At 57.3% G+C, this 23685-nt stretch overlaps 3 protein-coding genes across 3 annotated transcripts; 2 read left to right on the top strand and 1 right to left on the bottom strand.

Annotated features, from left to right (window-relative positions):
- Positions 1-314: 314 nt before the first annotated feature.
- On the top strand, positions 315-3588 carry SPACDR (sperm acrosome developmental regulator). The gene is made up of 2 exons (XM_056128307.1): positions 315-416; positions 3142-3588. The coding sequence occupies exons 1-2, from the start codon at positions 315-317 to the stop codon at positions 3382-3384; spliced, it is 345 nt and encodes a 114-aa protein (XP_055984282.1). The 3' UTR covers positions 3385-3588.
- A 12577-nt stretch (positions 3589-16165) lies between these two features.
- Positions 16166-17356, top strand: PPP1R35 (protein phosphatase 1 regulatory subunit 35). The gene is made up of 4 exons (XM_056128465.1): positions 16166-16468; positions 16601-16832; positions 16915-17048; positions 17132-17356. Exons 1-4 carry the CDS (start codon positions 16226-16228, stop codon positions 17303-17305), a joined length of 783 nt encoding a protein of 260 aa, XP_055984440.1. The 5' UTR covers positions 16166-16225; the 3' UTR covers positions 17306-17356.
- An 845-nt stretch (positions 17357-18201) lies between these two features.
- On the bottom strand, positions 18202-23304 carry MEPCE (methylphosphate capping enzyme). The gene is made up of 4 exons (XM_056128408.1): positions 20486-23304; positions 19091-19309; positions 18813-18939; positions 18202-18725 (listed from the first exon to the last, which is right to left on the bottom strand). The coding sequence occupies exons 1-4, from the start codon at positions 22043-22045 to the stop codon at positions 18673-18675; spliced, it is 1959 nt and encodes a 652-aa protein (XP_055984383.1). The 5' UTR covers positions 22046-23304; the 3' UTR covers positions 18202-18672.
- Positions 23305-23685: the final 381 nt, after the last annotated feature.

Genomic DNA, 23685 nt, shown 5'->3' on the forward strand with positions numbered 1-23685 from the left:
CAGCCAGGTGGGAAGAGGCGGGATGGGGAGTGAGACACCCATCCCGGTGTACCCCCACCCCCCGGGCCCTCGTCTCTCTGCCCTACCCTGCCCTGCCATCCCCTCACCGGCCCCGTCTGCCACAGGTCTTTTTCTGGAAACGCCGAGCGAAGCCGCCCCAGCCGAAGCCCCTTGACCCCGGCAAGCTCACAGTGCCGGAAGTAGAGAAGTGCAAGGTGGTCGAGACATTGACGCGGGCGGAGCCGCCCACGGAGGCCCTGGTCCCCAAGGAGAATGAGCCCCCCAAAGCCCCCTCGGACAGGGTGGAAGGGAGCATGGGAGGCCGCCCCCGCCGCTCGTTACTGCAGCTGCCCCGCACAGCCATGCAGTCTGTCTCCACCTTCATGGTCTCCACCCTGCAGAAATGCATCTGGAAGGTGAGTGCCAGCTCCCTAGGGTCCAGCACTCCTTTCGCTTGCATGTAGAAACCGCGCATAAGGCACTCAGTGGGGCACGGAGCTGACCCACCCACATCTGCAGCCCCCCATCAGACAGGCTTTGTGGGTCCGGAATGTAGCAGGCATGGAGCACGGAACAGTGGAGACCCCAAGTCCCACGAAGCTGAGCCCCCATAGGGGTGGAGTAGGGAGTGGAGGGCTTGAGGGGCCTGACTCCCACCATGGAGTTGGCCTCGTTGGCCCTCAGAGCAACGGAAGCCCCTGAGCAGAGGAGGGCCATGACCGGGTTTGGATCCAGAATGTTCCCCAGCAGTGACACTGTGCTGGCGGGCCCGGAGGTGGTTGTGGCCGTTCTGGGAAACGGTTTCTCGGCAGCTCGAGGCGTCCTGTCTCTTGTGGCTCGTGTCAGACCCACACGGTGGCGCAGAAACCGGCGTGTGAACGTTTGTGCAGTTTTCTTCATGGTGACGGTTCAGAGTGAGGTGACCACATCCGCTCACTTCTCGGCCAGAGAGGGAGCCATTTGATTGATTTATTCTGGCAGTCCAGGAATCAAACTCAGTGCTCGCCCGGAACCACATCCTAGCCTTTTTCCTTTTTTTCCCCAGCATACTTTTTTGTCTGTTTTGTTTTTGTTTGGTGGGGCGGGAGGTGGGGGGGGGGGGCACACTGGTGGTGCCCGTGGTCACTTTTGGTCTGTGTTTCTGGAGGGATTGGGAGGCCACAGTGGTGTCAGATCAGACCTGGGTTGGCCACGTGCCAGGTGCCTTCTCTATCATACACCTCCCCAGGTCCCTCTTTTCCTTTTTTTTTTTTAAGCAGAGGTTGCAGGGCAGAGCCAGGGATTGAACCCCAGTCTTGTGGCTGCAAGGGTCGTCCTTTACCACTGAATCAGCAGCCCAGTACTTAGTGCTCAGTTACTGCTGGGGCTGCAGGATTTGGAGGTGAGGTGGGCTCCACAGAGCTATGTTAGGGACCCTTGGGAGGAAGGAAGTGCCTCAACTGTCCTCAATGTGAACCTGTGAACTTGTACGTGTGATGTAAAATTGGGTCAAATATAAATGCATACAAACGCACACGCACGCGCGCGCGCGCACACACACACACAGGAACACACGCTCAGCTTCCAGTAAAACTGGACAAGTGTAATCACCACCCATGAACTGCTACTGTCAGTGTCCTGACTGGGAAATTGTACTATAGTTTCACAAGATTCCACTATTTGGGGAAACTGGCAAAGATCAAATAGGAAGTCTGTGATGGTGTGTGTGTGTGTGTGTGTGTGTGTGTGTGTGTGTGTGTGATTTTACACCCAGCAGTGATGGTGTATGTGTGTGTGTGGTTTTATGCCCAGCAGTGATGGGGTTTGTGGTGTGTGTGTGGTTTTACGCCCAACAGTGATGGTGTGTGTGTGTGTGTGTGTGTTTGTGTATGTGTATGTGTTTACGCCCAGCAGTGATGGGGTATGTGGGGTGTGTGTGTGTGTGTGTGTGTGGTTTTATGCCCAGCAGTGTTTATGGAATATTCCTAGCTTGGTGCTCAGGAGTCGCTCCCAGAAGTACCTTGGGGACCACAGGGTGCTGGAAATCTCACTTGCTATTGGCTTGTGGTTCGGTTTTGGTGGTGCCAGGGACGAAACACATACGCAGGGCAAGCTGATGAGCCTTATCCTTAGCCCAGTTGCTGGACATCAAACATGAGCCCTCGTGCAAAGCCTGCCCACAGGCCCAGTTAAAGAAAAACCAAACTATTATTTCTTACAACTGCATTTTGTAACCTACAATTATCTTGAAGCTGCAGATCGAATGAAGGGTCTGGGACTGGGGCTAAAATGGCAAAGCAGGGGCCAGAGCAATAGTACAATGGGCAGGGCGCTTGCCTGGCGTGTGGACAACCCTAGTTCAACCACCGACATAGCATATGGTCCCTGAGCCCACCAGGAGTGATCCCTGAGCACAGAGCCAGGAGTTTACCCTGACCACTGCTGAGTGTGGCCCTCCCCAAACAAATAATTAATATAGAATTGTGCCTCCAATAGGCTGCAGAGACAATATAGCATCCGATAGGGCGCTTGCCTTGCACAGAGCTGACCCAGGTTTGATCCCTCGCACATACAACATCTGCTAACGCTGAGGACCACAGGGTGAGGGAAGCCAGAACAGCGTGGCTAGGAGGGGAAGGAAGGGAAGGTGCAGGCTGTGGGAGAAGATAGCCAGCCCAGGGCATCGGAACGAGACAGCTGAAAAGTAGAGATGCCCAGGGCAGTGGAATTTGCTGGGCAAACAAATCATCCTGCCAGCTAAGACACCAGTGGAGACTAGAGACGAGCCCAGCTCAAAGCGCAAGGCTCAGGCCATGTGTATGCAAGGTTTAGAATTCCATTCATAGCACCTCATACCCCAACCCCAATCTACAGCACCAGTTAGTGTGGCCCTAGTGTTCCCCACTAGGCCCAAGCTACATCACATTGCCCAGCCCAAACACTGAACTGGGAGGAGTGGCCCCCAGAACACATAGTGTGTGAAAAGTGTCTGAAGGGGCAAACAAAAGGACAGGCAGTCTGAGGCGGCTTCTTGGGTGAGGCGGCACCTGAACAGAGACAGAGAGGGAGGTTGATGAATGTAGCATCTGATGTCTGTGGTTTCACTGGCCTCTCTACACCAGGCCATTTGCAACATATCTGTCCTCTCTCTCTCTCTCCTAGTCACAGGTGAGTTCTAGCTCCGTTTCCTCCCAGTTGCAGCCCTCGTCCCCCTTGGGGTCGAAGGAGGCGGAGATGCTGCGGGAAGTGTACCTGGTGCTCTGGGCCATCCGGAAGCAGCTGCGTCAGCTAGCACAGCGACAAGAGCAGCGGCGCCAGCGCCACCTCTGGGCCCTGGCCAACGCCCCGCCAGCAGAGCCCGCGGCGGTTCAGACGCCCAAACAGGACGCTCGGAGCCCCCTTTAGGAGGGAAGCCCCGCATCCTCGGAGTGCCCCCATCTCATACTTTGGGAAGGACTTTAGAGGCCAGGGCAGCGGTCCGGAGTTGAGTGAGTTTTAAATGGCTTCAGTGCTCATCGCCTCCAGTTCCCAGCCAGGTGGGGGTCCTACAGACTCACACCTCCATCGTTTATTAACTTTGTAAAAAAACGCAAATTGTCAGATATTGGGAAATAAATATAAAACATTTCTGAGTACATGGAGAGTTGGCTGGAGGTGCCTTGGGTTGGACAGGGAGGGACAAGTCCAAGTGCCAGCGGGAGTAATGTCATGGGCTGGGGCACAGGTGCTGGCCTTGGACTTCCACACATTTCTGGGGCCGGAGTTGCCTTGGGAAGGTCTGTCAGGCCGCGAAGGGCAGGCGGGGCACTGGACGCCTGGCCTCGTGCACTCCCAGGACATCTACAAGCTGGCACAGGTCACGGGACTGGTCCAGGGCCCTACAGCACCGATCCTCCAGCAGCCAGCTCACCGTCTCGCCGCCTCTCGGCGGCTCTTGGACTTGGCCTTGGCGAGGGGTCAGCGGGACCTAAGACGCCCTTGGCCACTGGGAGGACGCTCAGCCCGGAACAGCGCCCAACTACACTTCCCAGGGTTCCCTGCGGCGTGGAGGCCCGCGGGCGGGGCGGGGCCTGGCCGTGGATGGGGCGGGGCCCAGTTGTAGGCGGGGCCTGGCCTGACCCGGTGTAGGCGGGGCGGGACCAGCCTGTGGGCGGGGCGGGGCCTGGATGAAAGGGGCGGGGCTTGGTGGTGGTGGTGGCGTGGCCGGGTGTCCGGGCGGCCGGAGTGTCCTCTGATCTCCGCGCGGTGGTGACCGTTCGGCGGGACTTTGGGGAGTGCCGACTCTCGTGCACCTCAATCCGTTTCTGGGCTGAGTCCGCCCTCTCGCGGAACCGCGCGAAAGCGCCAGGGGCCTCCCCACGGAGTAGCAGAAATGGTTCACCAGACCGCGAACCGTGGGGGTTGGAGGGTTTGGGGGGATTGGGGGTGGCGTGGGTGAAGAGGAAGGGACGGCAGCGGGGGACGGGGCTGGGCGCAGATGACCCCGCTAGTGAGGCGCTGCAGATTTGCTGATTTGGCTATTTGCTGGAAGCCCCCAGTTCTCCAGGAAGTGCCCGAATTGCCCCCGCCCGCATCCCTGGAGTCGGGTGGCCGTCCCCGCCCCCTCCTTGGCTCGCAGCCCTGAGGCAGGTGACTGTGGCACCACCTTCCTCTCGGCAACCACGTTTGTTTGTTGTTGGGCCACACCCGTGGTGCACAGGGTGCTCCCAGCTGTGGCTGGGGCCCCTGAGATGACAGGGTTCTAGCCCGTCTCAGCAGGCAAGACCTTCACCCCTGAACTGTCTCACTTTATAGAGGTGAAAAAAGGAAGGATGAAAGGTCACTTTTTCCCCCTGTTTTGTTTTTGGGCCACTCAGTCAATGCTCAGGGCTTACTCCTGGCTCTGTGTTCAAGAATTACTCCTGGCAGTGCTCGTGGAACCAGAGGGAGTGCTAAGGATTAAATCCTGGTAAACTGTGTGCAAGGCAAATATCCTTCCCACTCTCTCTCTCTCCTGTCCCAAAGATCACTTTGAAGGGGTTGTTTGACTCATTCCATCAGGAAGCGTCAGTCTATGGGGCTGGAGAAATAGCACAGCAGGTAGGGTGTTTGCCTTGCACGCGGCCAACCCAGGTTCGATTTCCAGCATCCCATATGGTCCCCTGAGCACCGCCAGGAGTAACTCCTGAGTGTAGAGCCAGGAGTGACCCCTGTGCATCGCCGGGTGTGACCCAATAAACAAAAAAAAAAAAAAAGGAAGCGTCAGTCTAGTCACACAGGGCATGTCACTGACATGTCACTCGTATATGCACTAGTAGATATTCAGAACAAGAAAGAGTGTTGGAGGGAGCGATAGGACAGCTCTAGCCTTGCACACAACCAACCAGGACTCAATCCCCGACATCCCATGTGATCCCCTGAGCACCACTAGGAGTAAGTTTCTGAGTGCAGAGCCAGGAGGAGCCCCTGGGCATCTCCAGGAGGGCACCCACACAAAACAAAAAATATATAAATTAAATTAAAATGCTTCCATTTTATTAGACAGGGGCCTCTGAGAATGTAAGGAATAATATGTGAGTACTGGCCCCAGATCATATATGATCTGGTTTCTCCAACCCCACCAAACTGCTGCAGCACTATACGTGCTTTCTCCTGCTTCCCATCATAATATCTTCCTGGACTCCAGAATCTACATCCCATCCAGTAAAAAGGGCCACACCTCTGCTTAAAGCTTCCCATGACTTCTTGTTGTTTTCATTTTTGCTTTTTAGGGTCACACCTGGTGGTGCTCAGGGCTTACTCCTGGCTATGTACTCAGGGATCACTCCTGGCGATATATGATGCCTGAGATTGAATCCGGGTCAGCTGTGCGCAAGTCAAGTGCCCTACCTGCTATATTAACATTCTGACCCTTACCATGACTTTTTCAACTGAAAAAGCCCCAACTGTTCCCTTGCTCTAAAAATGAATTTTTAGGGCAGGAAGCAGGAGGTGAGGGATGACTCAAAGGACTTGTCTTACATGCACAAGGACCTGAGTTTGATCCTAAGCACCATGGCCCCCCGCCCCCCTCCTAAGCACTGCCTAATGTGGCCTGCCACCCTCCCTCACCCCCAATACATTTTTTTATTTATATTTTTAATTTCGAGGGGGCTGGAGTGATAGCAGAGTGGTAGGGTATTTGCGTTGTGAGCGGCCGGCTCAGCAGAGCCGGGTTCGATTCCTCCGCCCCTCTTGGAGAGCCCGGCAAGCTACCGAGAGTATCTCGCCCACAAGGCAAAGCTCCCCATGACGTATCCAATATGCCAAGCACAGTAACAACAAGTCTCACGATGGAGACGCTACTGGGCCCAATGGAGCAAATCGATGAACAAGGGTAGGACAGTGCTTAACAGTGCTTAATTTTGGGGGATGAGCCACACCCAGAGGTGTTTTGGGGTTACTCTTGGATCTGCACTCAGAAATCACTCCTTGTGGGCTTGGGGGACCCTATGGGACCCTATGGACTTGGTGAGGTCCTATCTACTTTACTCAGGCCCCAAATGCATTTTTTTGATTTTTTTGTTTTGGGGCCACACCCAGAGATACTCCTGGCTCTGCTCGGCTTGGGGAACTATACGGGATGCCGGGAATTGAACCTGGGCTGGCTGCATGCAAGACAAATGCCCCTGTGTCTACTTCTTTACACTCCTGTTCCAGGATCATCGGCTTAGAAATCAAGAAAGACTCATGATCATGCTTTATTTTATTATTATTTTTTTAGGGTACTTGACAGTACCTAAACTTGACAGTACCTGTTTGTTTGTTTTTTTTTTCAGAATATTGGGAGGTAGCAGAGCAGAAAGTGTGGCTCAAGTTTTTAATGGGAAGTGGTTTGCACTGATACTTCCTGAATGTGTAACCAGGTAAAATGAGTTTACTGTTCAGAATCTCAGTTTCTGCCTCTGTCAGCTGGGCATCAGAGTAAACCCAGTATCAGAGGATGACCCTGGGGAGCAGAAGCATGTCTGGCAAGGCATCAGAACCCAGCTAGTGTCAGCTGCTGTTATTGTAACGCTTAGGATGAGCAGTTTAAAGTTTCCCTTCCTGTGACCTCAATCAAGATTGGGGAAAAAAAAAATCTTCCCCTAGTAAGCACTTGGCAGAGATGGCAGTGCTGGTCTCACTGGCCACATTGATGCCATCATTGCATGGCAGAGCTCGGATGAGTCACCTTCCTTCTGGGGCCTTAAAAGGGAATGGGAGTGGTCCTGCTCCCTTGGGCTTTCCAGAGATCCCCGAACCCAGTGCTGTCACCTGGTCTGCAGTGGGCACACAGGGCCTTGCCAACTTCACAGCTGTCTGAAGTCATTCTTGGTCAGATTTATTCGTTTAACCCTTTTAAGTCAGGAAGTCAGGGACAAAGACTCAGCCCTGGACACCCCTCCTTATGCCCATGTCCCTCCTTCCTCTTCCGACTCATGTAGTTTCTTATTCTCCACCTCCTTTCTACTGTGGGTTTTTTTTTTTTTTTTTGCCTTTTTTGGGTCATACCCAGTGATGCTCAGGGGTCACTCCTGGCTCTGAATTCAGGAATTACTCCTGGAGGTGCTTGGGGGACCATATTGGGGGGGGGGGCTGAACCGGGGATCGAACCTGGGTCGGCCACATGCAAGGCAAACGCCCTACCCGTTGTGCTATCATTCCGGCCCCTCTACTGTGGTTTCTGTTACTTCCACAATGCATATGAGACGCCACCTTTGGGCACCAAATCCTCGTTCTCCATACACGTAATTTCTTGAGATCCCAGTTATGGGAGTGCCAGTAGCTTGGTTCTTCCTCTGGGGTCTTTGTGAAGTCACTACATCCATAAGTGCTTGAAGGTCAGTCTATGAGGACTGATCCTGCACTCAAACCGTACCCCTTGAGCCATCCCTGCAGCCTCCGTGTGTTCATTTTCTTTCATTTTGGGTGGTACATACCCGGCAATGCTCAGGGGTTACTCCTGGCTCTTGCCCAGGAATTACTCCTGGCGGTGTTGAGGGATCATTTGGGATGCCGGGGTCAAACCCGGGTCAGTCACATGCAAGACCTGCACCCTCCCCGCTGTGCTATTGTGACTGCAGTATGATCCTTTCTACTCAGTAGTCCTTTCCTGTCTTGCCCTTTCTTCGTTTCCTGTTGAAGGGCACTTGGGTATTTCCCCCTTTGGGCTGTCATGGAGGGGACGTCTCTGAGTATCTGCATGCAGATATGGATTTCAAAGTGAGTTTTCATTTCATGTTCAGAGCGCTGGTCCATGCTGAAGGGAGTTTGGCCTGAAGGTACCCCCTCATCTGAGCAGTGTTTCCATTTCTCATTTCCCCAACTGAGGATTCTCAGTGCTCCTATTCTCACCAGCATTTGGGACACTGTTATTTACTTATTTATTTATTTTGCTCAGGAATTACCCCTGGCGGTGCTCAGGGGACCATATGGGATGGCTGGGAATCAAACCCTGATTGGCCATGTGCAAGGCAAACGCCGTACCTGCTGTGCTATTGCTCCAGCCCCCCTGTTGTTTTGTTTAGTTGGGCCTTTCTGCTGTTATTGGGGTCACTAGGACAACCCCTGGCCCCAGCTATACCCACGAGTGCTCAGGGAGGCTGTGTGGTGCTGGGGGTGGAACCCGGGACCCTGTGTATGCAAGCATGTCTTCCAGCCCTTTCTTTGCTATTTGAGTTTTGGGGCCACACCTCTCTATGCTCAGGGCTTACTCCTGGCTCTGTACTCAGGGATCACTCCTGTGGGGCTTGTGGGACCATATTGGGGGGGGGGGGGGCTGAACGCAGTATCAAATCCAGGTTGGACAAGTGTCCTAGCTGCTGTACTAGCTCTCTCTGGCCCTAGAGATCACTTTTTTGTTGTTGCTTTTTTTGGGTCACACCCGGTGATGCTCAGGGGTGTGAGCCATTACTCCTAGCTCTGCACTCAGGAATTACTCCTGGCAATGCTCAGGAAACCATATGGGATGCTGGGGATCAAACCCAAGTCGGCCACTTGCAAGGCAAATGCCCTATCCACTGTCGTATCGCTCCGGCCCACCAGGAGATCATCTTAATTTACCTTCCACTTCCCTTCCCAGTATTTTTGTTCCAGTGAACAGGGCTTATGCTTTAGTTGCTATTTGGGCATGACACACTTAGTTGTGGCTCTGGTCTGCATTTGTACAGTTAGCTGCAGTGTGCCCGAGACTGCACACCAAGGATCCCAAAGGGTAGTGCCACTGGGCATGCGCTTGGCATGTGGGGTGGTGCTGGGGGTTGGGGATCAAACTCAAGAACCTCAAGCCTACAAGGCAGGAACTTATGCCTGAACTGTCTCTGTCTCTGAGGCCACTTTCCTGCATGTATGCTTTTAATTGTTTGTGTTTTAAGTTAAAGTCTACATAGGGCGTTTGCCTTGCATGTGGCCGACCTGGGTTCGGTTCCCAGCATCCCATGAGCACCGCCAGGGGTGGTGTTTCCTGAGTGCAGAGCCAGGAGTGACCCCTGTGCATCACTGGGTGTGACCCAAAAAGGAAAAAAAAAGTCTACACTTCATTTGGAGTTAATACTCGTATAAGGAGTGAAGTTTGGGTTCCTTTCTTTTCTTTGGGAAATGAAACCGCCCCACTGTCATGTGTTTGAAAAAGCCACTCATGGGCTGGAGAGGGTAGTTCAGTGGGTATGGACTTGCATACAGTTGACCTGGATTTGATCCCTGACACCCCAATATGATCCTCTAAACCCCACCAGGCGTTGATCCCCAAGTGCTGCCATCTGTTCAAAATCATCTGGATGTTTTGGGGTGGCCTCTTGGTTAACACCATTCTGTCTTTTTTGCTTGTTTATTTTGGTAGCCACACCTGACTGTGCTCAGGGATGGCTCCTGGCTCTGTGCTCAGGGAACCATGTGGGGTGACGGGGATGGAACCGGGGGTGGCCACTTGCAAGGATGACCATCACTCTAGCTCCAGCACAGTCCCAATATGGGGTTGAGCAAGCTTTTCACTTTATTCTTTCCAAAAATGGGTCCAGCTCCCCTTTGGTCATTGTTTTCCCATGCAGGACAGCTGGGAAATGCTGAGTTTTCAGAGAGATCTTTGTGGAGTGACTCTGTCCAGCTTTTCCCAGGTGGGCCCTGTGACATAACAGAAACCCGCAGCCCTGAAGCTGCTGCCCTGCATTCTTCCTGGCCGTTTCCCTGACCTCTGCAGCTCTGCTCAGCCCTGGAAAGGCATCCTGTCAGGCCTGCCCTGGACTTTGTCCCCTGCAGCCTGGGCTTTGGCACCCAGCAGACCCACTGTTGTGGGGACAGTGGGGACAGGGAAGGTGGCTCTGAGTGGCTGAAAACAGCGGCCCTGGCTGATCTGTGGTCTCCCACCAGCGCTTGGAGATGAACTCTTCCCTGGCCACTGTGTGTTCCCGCCCTCCACCCCAACCCACTCCCAGCTCCCAGGCACCTGTGCAGTCACCACTCTTTCTCCCCTCAGGTTGCAGTTCCATCTTGCTCTTCCCATAGTAAAGAATGTTGGAAGCCATAAAGTCCCCGGAGACAAGGGCATCTTTGGGGGTTGAAGGGAGAAGGTGTCAGAGCCCCAGCACCTCTTTTTTTGGATCACACTGGGAATGAGCGGGGGTTACTCCTGGCTCTGCACTCAGGAATTACTCCTGACGGTGTTCAGGAGACCATATAGGATTCCAGGAATCAAACCGGGGTTGGTGCAAGGCAAAAACGTTTCTCCTACCCACTGTGCTATTGTTTCAGCTCCAGCCTGCACCTATTTAGGCTGCAGCGAGTACCGGCTAGCTTCCAAATACAAGCTAAAATCTGGGAGGGGAGAAGTGTGCCCCAGCCTCAGGGCTCAGAAGTGCTGGCTATAAATACCTTCTGGCTGTGTGACCCTGAGCAGGTATTTAACCTCTCTGAGCCTTGTTCGGCTTCCCTGGAACAGAGAGCAAATACTGATGTCCCACAGAGAGCTGGGTACCTGAGACTGCGCCAGACCAACAGCACCTCCCCTAAAGCTGGTCTTGGAAGTGCTTCGGGAAGGGGCTGTCCTGACAGCCTGAGCATTCCCATTCCAGCCCGGGGCCTCAGAGGGACTGAACCAAACTTCCTAAGGGCTGTGTGTGTGTGTGTGTGTGTGTGTGTGTGTGTGTGTGTGTGTGTGTGTGCTGGGGAGTTGTGCACAATCTGTTCTAACACGCCTGCTGACGTGGGGCAGAACCACGGGGCCAGGAATTGGGACAGTTTGTGAAAAATGTAGGTTCCAGGTCTCCCCAGTCCGGGAATCTATTTTGACCTGAGCTGAGAGGAGAGGAGGAGGGCTGATAGTGGGGAAAGGTGGTGGAGGCGCCTCCTGGGGTGGCCGCGGGGAAGACAGTGCCGGACAGTGAAGGTGGGGCCTCTCACTCCTGCAGTCAGGAATTTGAACCTTCCCCTAAAGGGACTGCGGGTCGAACGGGCCCGTGACGTCATTCTTAGTCCCGCCCACATGGGCGTGATCCGTATAGGCCACGCCCCATAACGTGGGCCTCGGGAGGGGATGTCCCCCTCCGTGGGTGGGATCGCCCGGGACTGGACGGTTAAGAGCTGGGAAAGCTGCCGGGTGCTGGTCACATCGCCGTCCCGAGCTGCAGATGGCGCTGGTGGGCGCGGGTCGCGACTGCTGCGTCTCCGCCTCGTGGTCCCATTCCCCTGTAGCCACCTCCTGTCTCCTTCCCGGGCTGGTGGAGGCGTCTCTCCTGACCCCACTGAGTTCAGACAGACCACACCTCTGAGGAACTCGCCGACGCAGGAGAGCTCTGGCTTCAGCCCTTATTCACGCAGGGACAGGAACTATTCACACGCGGCCACAGTCAGCTTCCCTGGGACACTTGTGTGTTCTTGTGTTTTCCTGGGTGGGTGGGTGGTTTGGGGGCCACAACTGGCAGTGCTCAAAACTTACTTCTGACTGTGCTTAGGGGTCCCCCAGGGGAACTTGGGGACCACATGCAGTGACAAGGATTAAGTTAGGGTTGGCTGCCACAAGGCAAGAGCCTTAACACTGTCCACTCTCTCCTGCCTGACAGCCGATTTTGAGATCAAGCAACTTCACCAGCGCCTCTGTCCTCCCCCTCTAAACTGCAGGCTGCTGTCCTTACTGACCCCTAACCCTAGGCGGAGAGAGGCTTCCTGCCTGCCTCTACATTCACCATCTCATTCAGTTAAGGCCACCCCTTAACTGAAGGCCACACCCCCGTTTCCCAAATCCATAAACTGAAGCATAGAGGGGATTGAAAATTTTCCCCAAGATCCCCCTTAGTGATATCAGGCAGGAGAGCTGCCTGGAGCCTGTCATTCCCCCACTACTTTCCCCATACCCCCTACCCCCACTTCTCTCTCTCAGCAACTCCTCCATCCCTCAGGGTCACACTGTACTGTAGTCCAGGCTGTGCACTGCACAACTCTAGTGCACACAGATATCTAGGACATTTCAGGCATTTCCCTTTCAACTGGAATAACAGGGCTTCGAGAAGGGGCCCAGCTTTCTAACAGACAGAAAAGAATTTTCCAGGCTCTTCCTGTCACTAAAACAGGATGAGAACGCTATTCGGGTTTCCCAAAGAGGAATCAAAAGAGCTATGCTTGGAGTATCACTGTTCACTCAAATGAGAGAAAGAATCTCGAGTTCTGATCTCTGTCAATGGTCAAGAACCAGGGACGCTGTCTCGTTTGCCAAGGCGTCGATGGGCTGGACACGTAATGAGATTTGGAGATGACCGCTGGACTAGAGCTGTTACCGACTGGATTCCACGGGAAGTCAAAAGACCGCGTGGCTGCCCACCTACGAAATGGTCAGATTTCTTCGTCAAGATCCTGAATGGTCGGTTGGAGGCTCTTTGTGTTCCTAGAACGAGCAGACGCCACTGGGATACACTAACATGCGACAGGGACTAATGGAGACATTACTGGCGTCCGCTTGAGCAAATAGATGAGTAACGGGATGTCAAGTGATCAAGTGATTCCTGTCACTGCCACCATCTCCATATGCTGCTTCTGCACTGTCCTTGGATTCCTATGGACCAAGAAGTGTCCCATGACACCTCATGACATTCTTCTCAGTGGGACCTATGCGTGCACATGCTTACCCGTGTGTGTGTATATGTGTGTGTGTGTGTATATGCGCGTGTGCAAGGGGGTCACATGGTCTACCCGGTCATAACCACCCCTCCCCCATTCCGGGGGAGAGTGTTTTATGAACAATGAGACTTCCCCTGTGTGGTTTCTGGGGTACACACCCTGTGTGGTTTCTTGGGTACACAGGGCCCGAGATACAAGTTCCTTCCACAAGGGCTGGGGTCTCGGAACCACACTGGGTGCCCAGTGGATCTGGGTGGGCTTGGGGGAGAACTGGAGAGAGGTTACCAGACCCCCAGCCCAGCGTGAATGATGCTCAGAGTGGGGTGGTGAGAGCTGACCTGAGGCCTGGGGTAGTAAAGGAGGGTCCAGACTCCCGAGTGCAGAGGGGGTGCACCCTGGGTTAGGGGGACCCCGGCCTGATGATAGGGAAGAGAGAGGAGAGTAGATCCCACTGGAAACCTGGGCGTGGTGCCGAGTATGCAGCCTCTCCACAGGCTGTGGTGGGGCTCCCCCTTATTTTATTTTTTCGTTGTGGGTCACACCTGGCGATGCTCAGGGGTTACTCTTGGCTCTGCACTCTGGAATTGCTCCTGGCAGTGCTCGGGGGACCATATGGGATGCCAGGGATCGAACTGCATGCAAGGCAAACGCCCTCCCCGCTGTGCTATCACTCCAGCCCCAGTTCCCCCTTTCTTCCTGTGAGCCTACGCCCGGCTAACCTCAGGCTCCCTGAACCATCCCAGAGAGCAGAACTGGTTTGAGGTGTGCTTCCCTCTAGCCCTCTCTGCACCCCCACTTCATGCTTCCGGGGTTCCTATACTGCCAAGGATCGGGTGTATCCTAACACAAACTGCTGCTTTGCAGTCCATTGGCCTGGTCAAGGTGGGAGGTGGACCAGCTCACAGTTTCTGGCCGCTCAGACTTATAGTGGACAGGAAGGCCATCTTGCCGAGGGACAACGCGGGGCTGGAGAGCTGGGGGGAAGTGGGCGTCTGGGTACCGGCCACAGGCTAGGTCAAGGCTGGGTCCCTCCAGCCTCTCTCTGCCTCGGAGGCAGACACTGAACTGGCAGCTGTGGTCTCTGTTGTGCAGGACAGTCTGTGGTCACTGGTGTGGACACACTCTGTTGCCACCAGCTCGCTTCCTGTTCTACCTACAGAGCCACCAGCCTTCTAGCCAATCAGCCCAGCAGTGCCCTGGCTTTGCTTCCAGAGTAAACAGACTTGGGCAACCCCCTTCCCCCTGCCCCAAAATATCTCAGATTCTAGGATTGCCTGTGTGAGTGGGGCAGGTGGGGATGAAATAGCTTGTGGGGTGGGGCCTGGCCGTCCCTAATTCCCCGGCCCCTGCTCCAACCTGCAATTCTGTTTTCTGTCTTATTTTGAAATTTAGTTTTTGGGCTACACTTGTATGTGTGTGTGTTTGTGTGTGTGTGGGGGGGGGGGCATACGCAGCGGTGCTCAGGGCTTACTCTTCGCTCTGAGCTCAGGGGTCACTCCTGGTGGGCTCAGGGGACCATATAGATTGCTGGGGAACGAATCCGGGTGGACCACATGCAAGGCAAGTTGTGCTGTTGCTCTGGCCCTTTGGGTACACTTTGAGTTTTGCCCGCATCCATTCCCTTCCCTTCCGTGGCTGCTGTCGTCATCACTGTGACTGCCCTTGTGGTGTCTAGGACTGAACTCCAATGCACAGCCTTGCACACACTGGGCAGTGCTGGACCGTTGGGGAACTGTTCCTGGAAGGTGTTTTCTCTGCGGACATGTCATCCTTCGCCCCACGTCTGCCTGGACCTGGTGCACAATGTGTCCCCGCACTGTTGGGGAAAACTGTTCCCTAACACTGGGCCTACTGTGCTTTGTCTCTGGACAGCCCCAGCCTCTCGTGTGCTCATCATGTTCAGGAGTGATCCCTGAGCAGTTCTGGGTGTGGCCTTAAAACCAAAAATACATACATGAAATAAAAAAATAAGATGGGGCAACATCCCAGCGGGAGTTGGATAATACATAGCCTCAGTGCAAGCTTGATGGTTCAGTGCTGGGTCCAGCTGGATTAACTCAGATTGGGGAAGCCCTGAGTCCAACTCAGCACCTTTCTAGAACAGGCCCACGGAATGTAGTGGCCCTGCCCTGAGAAACACAGATCAAAGCTCCAATCTCCTTCCAGCCGTGCAGGCTCCCACCTCGGCTTGAATTTTACAACTTTCTCTTTCTCCTTTGTTTCTTTTCATCTGTATTCAGAACAGATAATTACTTTCTTGCTGGCTTTTGGACCCAACCCGGGTTCAATGCTCAGGGGTTACTCTCAGCTTTGTGCTTGGAGTGGTTTCAAGGACCAAACAGTGCTGGGGATGAAACCCAGGCCTCCCATATGCGCTCAGTTCTTGTGCTAGCTCTCTGGTGCCCCAGATATCTAATCTTATGCAGATAAATATTGCAGAGGACCCTCGGAGAGAAAAAAGTCACAATTGAACGCAAGACTGGAAGAGAAAGTTGTCTGCCAGAGTGTACCAAGGGCACCCCTGGTCAGGGTCTGCGAGCCCCGCCTCCCCCCCCCCCCCCACACACACACAACGGAGAGGCTCCGATCCAGTGCAATGTGGGAACACTGGGGATGGTTCTCCAGTAGACACTTATACCTCCAACAGAAGGTAATTAAGAACCAGCGGAGGGGCTGGAGCGAGAGCACAGCGAGTAGGGCGTTTGCCTAGTACGCAGCCAACCCAGGTTCAATTCCCAGCATCCCGTATGGTCCCCCGAGCACCGCCAGGAGTAATTCCTGAGTGCAGAGCCAGAAGGAACCTCTGAGCATCGCCGGGTGTGACCCAAAAAAGCAGAAAAAAAAATAATCGGCGGAACCGACATGACAAGGCATAGGTTTTTGAGAAATATGGCCTTTTTGAGAACCCCTAGCGCTTCAGCCTGAAACTCTTGACACAGGGGCGGGGCCGCAGACTGCCGGAGGTTGGGGCGGGGCCACGGAAATGACGCTAAGGAGAGCCAATAGGGTGGGGCAGGGCCTTGCTTCCCCGCCCCTCCACGACTAACGGTTTCCGGTGGCACCGTCTGGGAAGAGTGGGGGGAAAGCATCTGTGTCCTTTGACCCCCCGGCTACGCTCCCGACCCCCCGTGGCGACCCTAGGATGACGGGCTGTGGGAAGTCTGAGCTGGAATCGATGAAGGGGGCCGAGGCCGTGGCGGCTCCGGGGAGACCTCCGGAACCCCGAGCTCCGGATCCGGCAGCCCCCGTGCCCGAGCCCGGCTTGGACCTGAGCCTGAGCTCCAGCCCGAGCCCGCAGCCTGCGAGCCCCGAACCGCCGAGCTGCATTGCATCGCGGCGGAAGGGGCGGGCAGCCCGGCGGGGCGGAGCTCGCAAGGGCCGGCAGGTGAGCCGGGGGCTGGCCTGAGCGGCACCCGCGGAGGCCCGGGCGGCCTGGCTCCTCGCCCCTCTCCTCTGCCCCCAGTCGCCCGCGGAGCCCTGGGCGGCCCGGCTCCTCGCCCCTCTCCTCTGCCCCCAGGTCCGCTTCCGCCTGGCGCCGGCCTCCCCGGGTCGGCCCGATGCCCCGAGCGAGGAGCCCGCGGCGCAGGAGCTGGGGGCGCCGGTGCAGCAGAGCAGCCTGGCCCTGGGCCTCGAGTTGCAGGCCGCGCGGGCCGCCGCCGGGGGCCAGTTCGACGCGGCCAAGGCCGTGGAGGAGCAGCTGCGAAAGTCCTTCCAGACCCGCTGCGGCCTGGAAGAGAGCGTGGCCGAGGGTGAGGGGGGCTGGCGGCCGGCCGCGGGCGGGGGGCGCGGGGCGCGGGGCGCCGCTCACGCCCGCTCCCCTCGCGCTCGCAGGGCTGAACGTGCCGCGCTCTCGGCGTCTCTTCCGGGACCTGGTGAGCCTGCAGGTGCCCGAGGACCAGGTGCTGCACGCCGCGCTTCGGGACAAACTGGCGCTCCTGCCGCACGCGCGTGCCCCGCCCCCCAAGGTGAGGGTCCTGGGCCGGAGCCCCCGCGCCCCTCCCACCCCCGCCCCGCGTGTGACCGTGCTTTGGGCTCCTGATTCTTGCAGGAGCCCCCGGCGCCCGGACCGGACATGACCATCCTCTGTGACCCTGAAACACTGTTTTATGAGACCCCGTACTTGACCCTGGACGCACTGCCCCCCCTCCGGCTGCAGCCCCGGCCTCGGCCCCCAGAAGACACCTTCCTCATGCACCATACCCTGCGACGCTGGGAAGCCTAGCCTGGTGGTTGTGGCTTCGTGGTTGGTTTTGTTTACTCAAACTTTTTCAGAATAAATCGTTTTGTTAGGAAGTGGGACTCTTCTTGGGAGCCTCGAGTTGGGGCTCAGACCTTGTGCCTGAAGCTGATGGCAGGTAGAAAACCGGGTCTCGGCCAGGACCTAAGACTCTCCAAGCCAGGACAAACTGGGGACTCTTGCCGGCCAAGAGCTCCATGATCTCCCTGCCTCCAACACCCCGGCCCCCCCACTTGGGTTTTTGATGACTTGTTCCTTTGCTTTCTGTTGGAACCTCAGCACCCCCCTACATGTGGGGACACTTCAGTGTGTCTGGGGCCATCCCCTTGGCTTTTCCTTTAAGAGCCTAGAGCATCTTGTCTACACTCTAGTGATCACGTTAGAGAACCATTCGTGGCCAGTGATAGTACCGCTGGGAAAGCCTTGCAGAGGTTCCATCTCAAGTGCCATATGATCCCCCCACCTCCCCAGAGCCAGCAGCAAGCTCAGCACTACAGGGTGTGCCCTCCCCCCTCCCCCAACAAAATAAACCAAAACCCAAAACACAGCTCTGAGAACACTTGCTGAACTTATGCTAATTAGAAACCAGCCAGTCAGGCCCCACAGCAAGAAAAGTGGGTGGGCAGATAGTTGCTGGGTCTTATATGCCTTTTTCTAGTGTCCCTTGCATTTCACTATTAACTCTTCCTGAGTTCCACTCCTGGCCAAAGCTCCAATGGGGCAAAAAAAGTTTGTTTTTGAAGGGAGACCACTTTCTAATCAGTATAAGATGCCCTTCTCCTGAGGGCTCTACTCGGGCAGCCCTCACAGTGGGGGCAGAGTTTAGAAAGCAAGATGGTTTGGGGAGCATCACCCCTTCCCCCACCAGCTCAAGTGCCAGATCAGGTGTGGGGGCCACTGCCCTAAATATCAAGTTTATTGTGCTGTTCTCACAATCCAAACCCGATGCCCTTACCCAGGGGGGATGACAGAGGGAGAGGTTTTCACAGTACCTGCGTGCCCGCCCCCTCCCCTGGAGCCCTCAGTCCATCTATCCATGGTCCACTGAAACGCAGCTAGATAAGGGCTGAGGCAAAATGGGACTCCTTGGAGACCAGGGGAAGGGGTCGGAGAACTTGATGACGACCCTCCCTCCCCGCGCCCCCTCGGAGCAGGTCAGCAAACAGTCCGTGCCATCCAGTCCAGGGGGGCCAGGGAAGGGGAGTGCCCACCACTGCAGCCCAGATGCTAGAGGTGGAAAGGAGGTGGCGGGGGCAGCAACATAGGAAACACTTTCTTCGCAGGGCAAAGAAAGGAAACTTTTTGGAGCCAGAAAGGAACTCTTCCCCAGGTCCGTAGGAGCAGCAGGCCACTTAGTGGCTGGGGGAGCGGGCCTTGTGGAACAGGTACACAGGACGCTGGAAGCCTGAGGGGAGAGATGAGGAGGTCAGGAGGGGCTGGCAGGGCCCCCAGGCTGGTCTCCCCGACCCCCCCACCACCACACCAGCCTTACCTTTGGAGGTGTTGTGGGGTGTGGCCACAAGCTCATAGCTGGAGAAGCCCACTTCGGGGGAGGTCAGGTAGGACGGGAACTGCTCTGGCTTCAGCTGGATTCGGAAGTAGTTCTTGTAGGTGGTTTCCTAGGGAGAGGGGCAGAGGGGCGCTTCAGCCGGACGCCCACCCAGGGGCATTTCAGGCCCGCTTTCCCCCGCAACCCACCTCACCGTGAGGGTCTTCCTGCCGCCCACCCAGGGGCATTTCAGGCCTGCTTCCCCCAGCAACCCGCCTCACCGTGAGGGTCTTTCTCTTGCCGTACGATGACCAAGGCTGGGGCTCCAACACCAGGATGCCCCCGGGGTTTAGGTGGCGGTAGATGCGGCGGAACATGCGCTTCAGCCCCTCGTCTCCCCAGTTCAGGTGTACCCACTTGGTGAGGCTGAGGCAGAGCACCACATCGTACTCAGGGGCCTGGGCGTCCACCAGCTCATCTCGATCCAGCACGTAGTTGCCCTGAGGACAAGATGGGGGAGGGACTCAACAGAGGCACAGGAAGCCCCACTAGCCCCTCCAGACGGGCAGCAGTGGCCTTTGGCAAGCGCCTGCGCCTCCATCCTATCGGCACTGCCACCCTCAGCCCCGGCTTCCGGCACTGGCAAGCCAATCGAAAGGTCATCGGAGCCTGGGCATTCTAAATTAAGCCAGTAGCCAGGAAATCTCAAGGTTGTGGTCAAGTTGTGAAGTGGATCCGGGGACCCTGTCCACTATTGATGCCCCACCACTGGTGAAGGGACCTGACTCGAGCGTCAAAGGGCACCCCGGGGCTCCTCTGTGGAGCCTGGAGAAGTCTCTGGCCACGTTCTTCGTCTCAGAGAAACGAGCAATCGTCCTGAGGGTCCTATTCCTTAAGCTGGAGCACTGGCCCCAAGTGAGTGGGGCTGTGCAACTTTTTAGAAATTGAAGAAAAATCTGCTGTTTATCACTGGTAAAAGTTTGGAGACCCATCTCCCCAGGGTGGCACGAACATTTCTTGAGACAGATCAGAGCGAAATGGTTTACGCAGCTTGCCTTACACAACCTTTTCTAGTTAATAAACTCCTCTAACTTGCCCGGCAAAGACCATTGTCCCAGAACTGCAAGCCAACCTGCAGGGCCTGGCTGGAATGTTTTCCGGGGGCAAGGAGCCACCCCTTGCCTCGCAGGGGCTCTGGATTCTTCCCAGCCCACTCTGAGATCAATAGGAGGTGTGCTAAAGTTTCCCGGGCACCGCCACGCTCCAACCAACACTAATGCAGGCCAAAGAAAATCTGAGACTATCTGTCACTACTGTAGGCTTCCCCTGACCAAGGCAGGGAACATGGCGGTCACTCAGTCTTTCCATTCTTCAGCAGGCTGGAGGACAAGTTTTCATCTGGATGAAAACAAACGCCTCCTCAGCCACAACTGTGGCCCCCAAGGGAAGGCGAATTGGAGGGGGGCTTCAAGTCAGGGCCTATCCAGGGCTTCTTGTCATCAGAGAGCAGACCTTGGGCAGAGCCCCTGAGTTTTGGGGTACAGGGAGGAGGCACCCAGCAGGGTCAGAGCCAGACCTTTGCTCCCTCCCATCCCAGCTACCTGTGCACTGGACACTCCCAGAGGTGGTCGCCTTTCCTGCCAACACACCCACCCCCAGCGCCTCTCTCCTCTTACCCTGACGAAGACAACGTTGTGTGGGAAGACTGACGTGTCCGCTCCATCCAAGGGCACTTGGGGCGCAGCGATGGGACCCCGGCTGGCGGTCAGGGAGGCCGGGAAGCAGCTCCTCTTTGGAACCGGCGCGGCCCCCTCGCTCTCGGAACCGGGGTTCCCCTCGGCAGTCTGCGGCGGGAGGCGCAGCTGCTCGGACAGGTAGTGTCGTATGTTCTGGCGGGCCGAGTGGATGAGCTGGGGGTCGATATCCAGGCCCACCATGCGGGATGGACCCCACTTACAGGCGATGCTAAGGGTCAGGTGGCCCACATTGCAGCCCAGGTCGAGCACGTCCCGACCCTGAAACCACTCGGGCTTCAGCACCCGCAGGCGCCCGTCCTCGCAGGAGGGGTTCCGGTACCCATAGTACTTGCAGTAATTCCCATACTGGAACTTGCACTGCTGTTTTTTCAACGCGGCGGCGGGCGGCGCGTGGACGTGGTGGCGGCCTCCCCCACTCCCGCGGCTCTTTTCCTTGGCGCCCTGGCCTCCACCCCGGGCCCCCGCCTCCGACTTGCTGGAAGTCCTGCGCCGTTTGCGATGTCGTGAGGAGGAAGAGGGGGGCGCAGAGGCAACAGAGGCGGCTGGCGGGGCCGCAAGGGAGCCTGAGGAACCCTGCAGGGCGGACGGAAGGGGCGACACGACCTCATCCCTGCAGTTGATGGCTGTGTTGAGTTCATAGGGCTGGGGGGCATCCCGGCTCTGGCCCCGGTGCCGCTGCGGCGTGGCGCCCTCCCCGTGCAGCGAGGGGGTGAGGGAGGAGGCCGCGGGCGGCACTGAGTGGCTATCAGTCCCTCCAGCCTGCTGCTGCTGCTGGTGGTGCTGTCCTCGGTGTCTATGCCGCTTGCGACCCGTCTTGAGCGGCGAAGCCAGAACTACGTGGGCCTCATCAGTGCAAGTATTGAGACTGAGCGGGTCAGTGATATCTTTGGGGATGAGGATCTCCACTGGGTCTCGCCCCTTGGCCGGAAGTGGGGATGACTTAGGGGTCTCGGCATTGAGCGCGCGGCTCACTTCCTCATCCAGAAGGCTATTCAGGTTCAGGGGGTCAAAGATATTGCCCCCCAGGAGGAAGTTGGAGGGCAACACCGAGTCACAGTCCGAATTCACCCGCCTGCGCCGCTTGAAGGCCGGATGTTTAAAGCCTCCGCCACCTCCCCCGACGTTACAGCTATTTCTCCTCTTGCCTCCACCTCCCCCCGGAGGCCGGTGGGGCTGATAGCCGTTGCGGGGTCGGGGAGGGGCAGGGGGGCCCAGCTCTGTCCCGCCCCCTCCCCGCCGCTCCTCCCCCACGTCCGACGGCGGCGGCGCCGGGCCGCCCTCCTTGCGAGCCCCTGCCGCCGGGGCCTCGGCCGAGTGCGCCCGGCCCGGCCCGCGCTGTGTCCCGCCGCGGAGCTCGCCCGAGGCGGCCTCCCGGGGAGGCTGCACCGCGGGGCCGCCCCCTCCGCCCGACTCCTCTTTGAGCGGCGGCGGCGGGGCCGGCACCAGAAAGGGCTCCTTCTCCGCCGCCATCTCGATCATGGCCTCCCCTTATGCCGTGCCAGGCGCGGGCGACCGGGGGGCACCGGGGGTTTTAAAGCCCCTTCCTAAGCCGCGGTCCCTTCCCCCCACCCCCTTCCCTGAGTGCGCGCGCAGCTCGGCTCTCCGCGTCTCGCTCCCGGGCGCCTCCCCGAAGCGCGCCCCGCTCGCCCGCGAGACCAAAACAAGATGCCCGCGAGACCCGAACGCCGCGAGGACTCCACTGCGCGTGCGCCGACCCCTCTCGCCGCCGCCACTGGCGCCCGCCGCGAGCGCGCACCGCTCGAGCGCGTTCCCCGCGGCCGCGACCACGCATGCGCACTCTGCCCCCACCCAGGCTGCGCGCGCACCGGAGTCCCGACCAACTTAACGGCTCCGGGAGTTTAAATATAGCCCCCCGCGGCCCCCCTCCGAAAGCCCACCGCCCCAAAACGGACACCCTACTTCCCTGCGCAGCTACGTCCGTCCCTACTGATATCCTTTGTCTCGGCCGTGCGATCCCACCCTCCGTAGGCGGGGGACGGGGAGCTGGTGTGAAAAGGTCTCCTTGACACCCGACCCTTGTTGCTGAGGAATGAGTCTCAGCGGTCTCCGCCCGGCTCTAAACCCAACAGCCTCCCTACCCCGCCTCCTTCCTCCCCCTAGCGGGCAGCGCCTGCGCACACCCTTTTAGGCTTGCGCGGGTAGCGGCAGCACGTGCTGGCGAAGGCGGCCCGCCCTCCGTCCGAGGGGCGGGGCCCGTGACGTCGCTTCCTCAGGGTCGGAATACGCGACGTGCGTCAGCGCGAGCCCAAGGGGCGTGGCCCCGGGCCGGCGCTCATGAATTATTCATGACTCCGTTCGAGCCCGCCCCTCACCCCGGCCCACCTACTTGGGAGGGCTGCAGAGGGAACGGAGAAGGCAGGGTGTACCGTCCGTCTTTCTACACGCCTTCTCAGTAAAGCGCGAGGGTCCACGTTAACTCACCCCCCTGGTAAATTGTCTCTGCTGAACTGAAGAAACAAAATGCACTGTAACAGTCGAGAGCGTCCAACTTCCTCTTCCCCCGAAATGGCCGAGACGTTCTCCCGGCTTCTCCGCCTTCCCCAATCGCGATCACCTGGGGACACCACACCCTTCTCTCCGCTTCCACTCCCACGCCTCCGCCTCCCTCTCCACGCTTGCGCACCAGCCGCCAGCCCGCCGCTGGCGACCCCGGAGTCCACCACGGCCACCGCTAGCTCTGATGTCCGGCAGCGCAGCCGCCCCGCACGCAGGCCTTCCCGAGTGCACGCCGCGGCTTCGCGCCGCCTTCTATAAAAACGAGTGTGGGTGGGGAGGCGGTTTCGGCCGGCTTTGGGCCCCCTGCCTTGGCCAATAGAGGAGATGCTATCTGATGCCATTTCCTCAGGGTGCTCGGTGGCCCTTACTCCTTGCCAGCCGTGCTTGGGGTGCGGGTCCAGTGGCCGAAGCTTGGGAGAGGCGAGTCACGTGTAGGGTGGTCTCAAAACAATCAAAGTGTGAGTGACAAAGAAAGAAATTGGAGTCGGGAAATGGAAAGAAGAAAAAAAGGCAGTGTAGGGCAGAAAGAGAGAGGAGCTTCCAAGAACAATCAGGCGCTGCTGCCGCCGCCTAAAAAAAAAAAAATTGTGGGCAGAGAGGAT

The sequence above is a fragment of the Sorex fumeus genome, unplaced genomic scaffold, assembly GCF_029834395.1.
Source record: "Sorex fumeus unplaced genomic scaffold, SorFum_2.1 ptg000064l, whole genome shotgun sequence".
Lineage (NCBI taxonomy): Eukaryota > Metazoa > Chordata > Mammalia > Eulipotyphla > Soricidae > Sorex > Sorex fumeus.

Bases quoted from the DNA above. Each gene is read 5' to 3' on its own strand.
- SPACDR (XM_056128307.1), top strand. From the start codon at position 315: ATGGGAGGCCGCCCCCGCCGCTCGTTACTGCAGCTGCCCCGCACAGCC. The intron at 417-3,141 runs GTGAGTGCCAGC...TCTCTCTCCTAG, and splicing joins TGCAGAAATGCATCTGGAAG to TCACAGGTGAGTTCTAGCTC.
- PPP1R35 (XM_056128465.1), top strand. From the start codon at position 16,226: ATGACGGGCTGTGGGAAGTCTGAGCTGGAATCGATGAAGGGGGCCGAG. The intron at 16,469-16,600 runs GTGAGCCGGGGG...CTCTGCCCCCAG, and splicing joins GAGCTCGCAAGGGCCGGCAG to GTCCGCTTCCGCCTGGCGCC. The intron at 17,049-17,131 runs GTGAGGGTCCTG...TGATTCTTGCAG, and splicing joins CGCGTGCCCCGCCCCCCAAG to GAGCCCCCGGCGCCCGGACC.
- MEPCE (XM_056128408.1), bottom strand. From the start codon at position 22,045: ATGATCGAGATGGCGGCGGAGAAGGAGCCCTTTCTGGTGCCGGCCCCG. The intron at 19,310-20,485 runs GTAAGAGGAGAG...TCTTGTCCTCAG, and splicing joins ACAACGTTGTCTTCGTCAGG to GGCAACTACGTGCTGGATCG. The intron at 18,726-18,812 runs GTAAGGCTGGTG...CTCTCCCCTCAG, and splicing joins ACCCCACAACACCTCCAAAG to GCTTCCAGCGTCCTGTGTAC.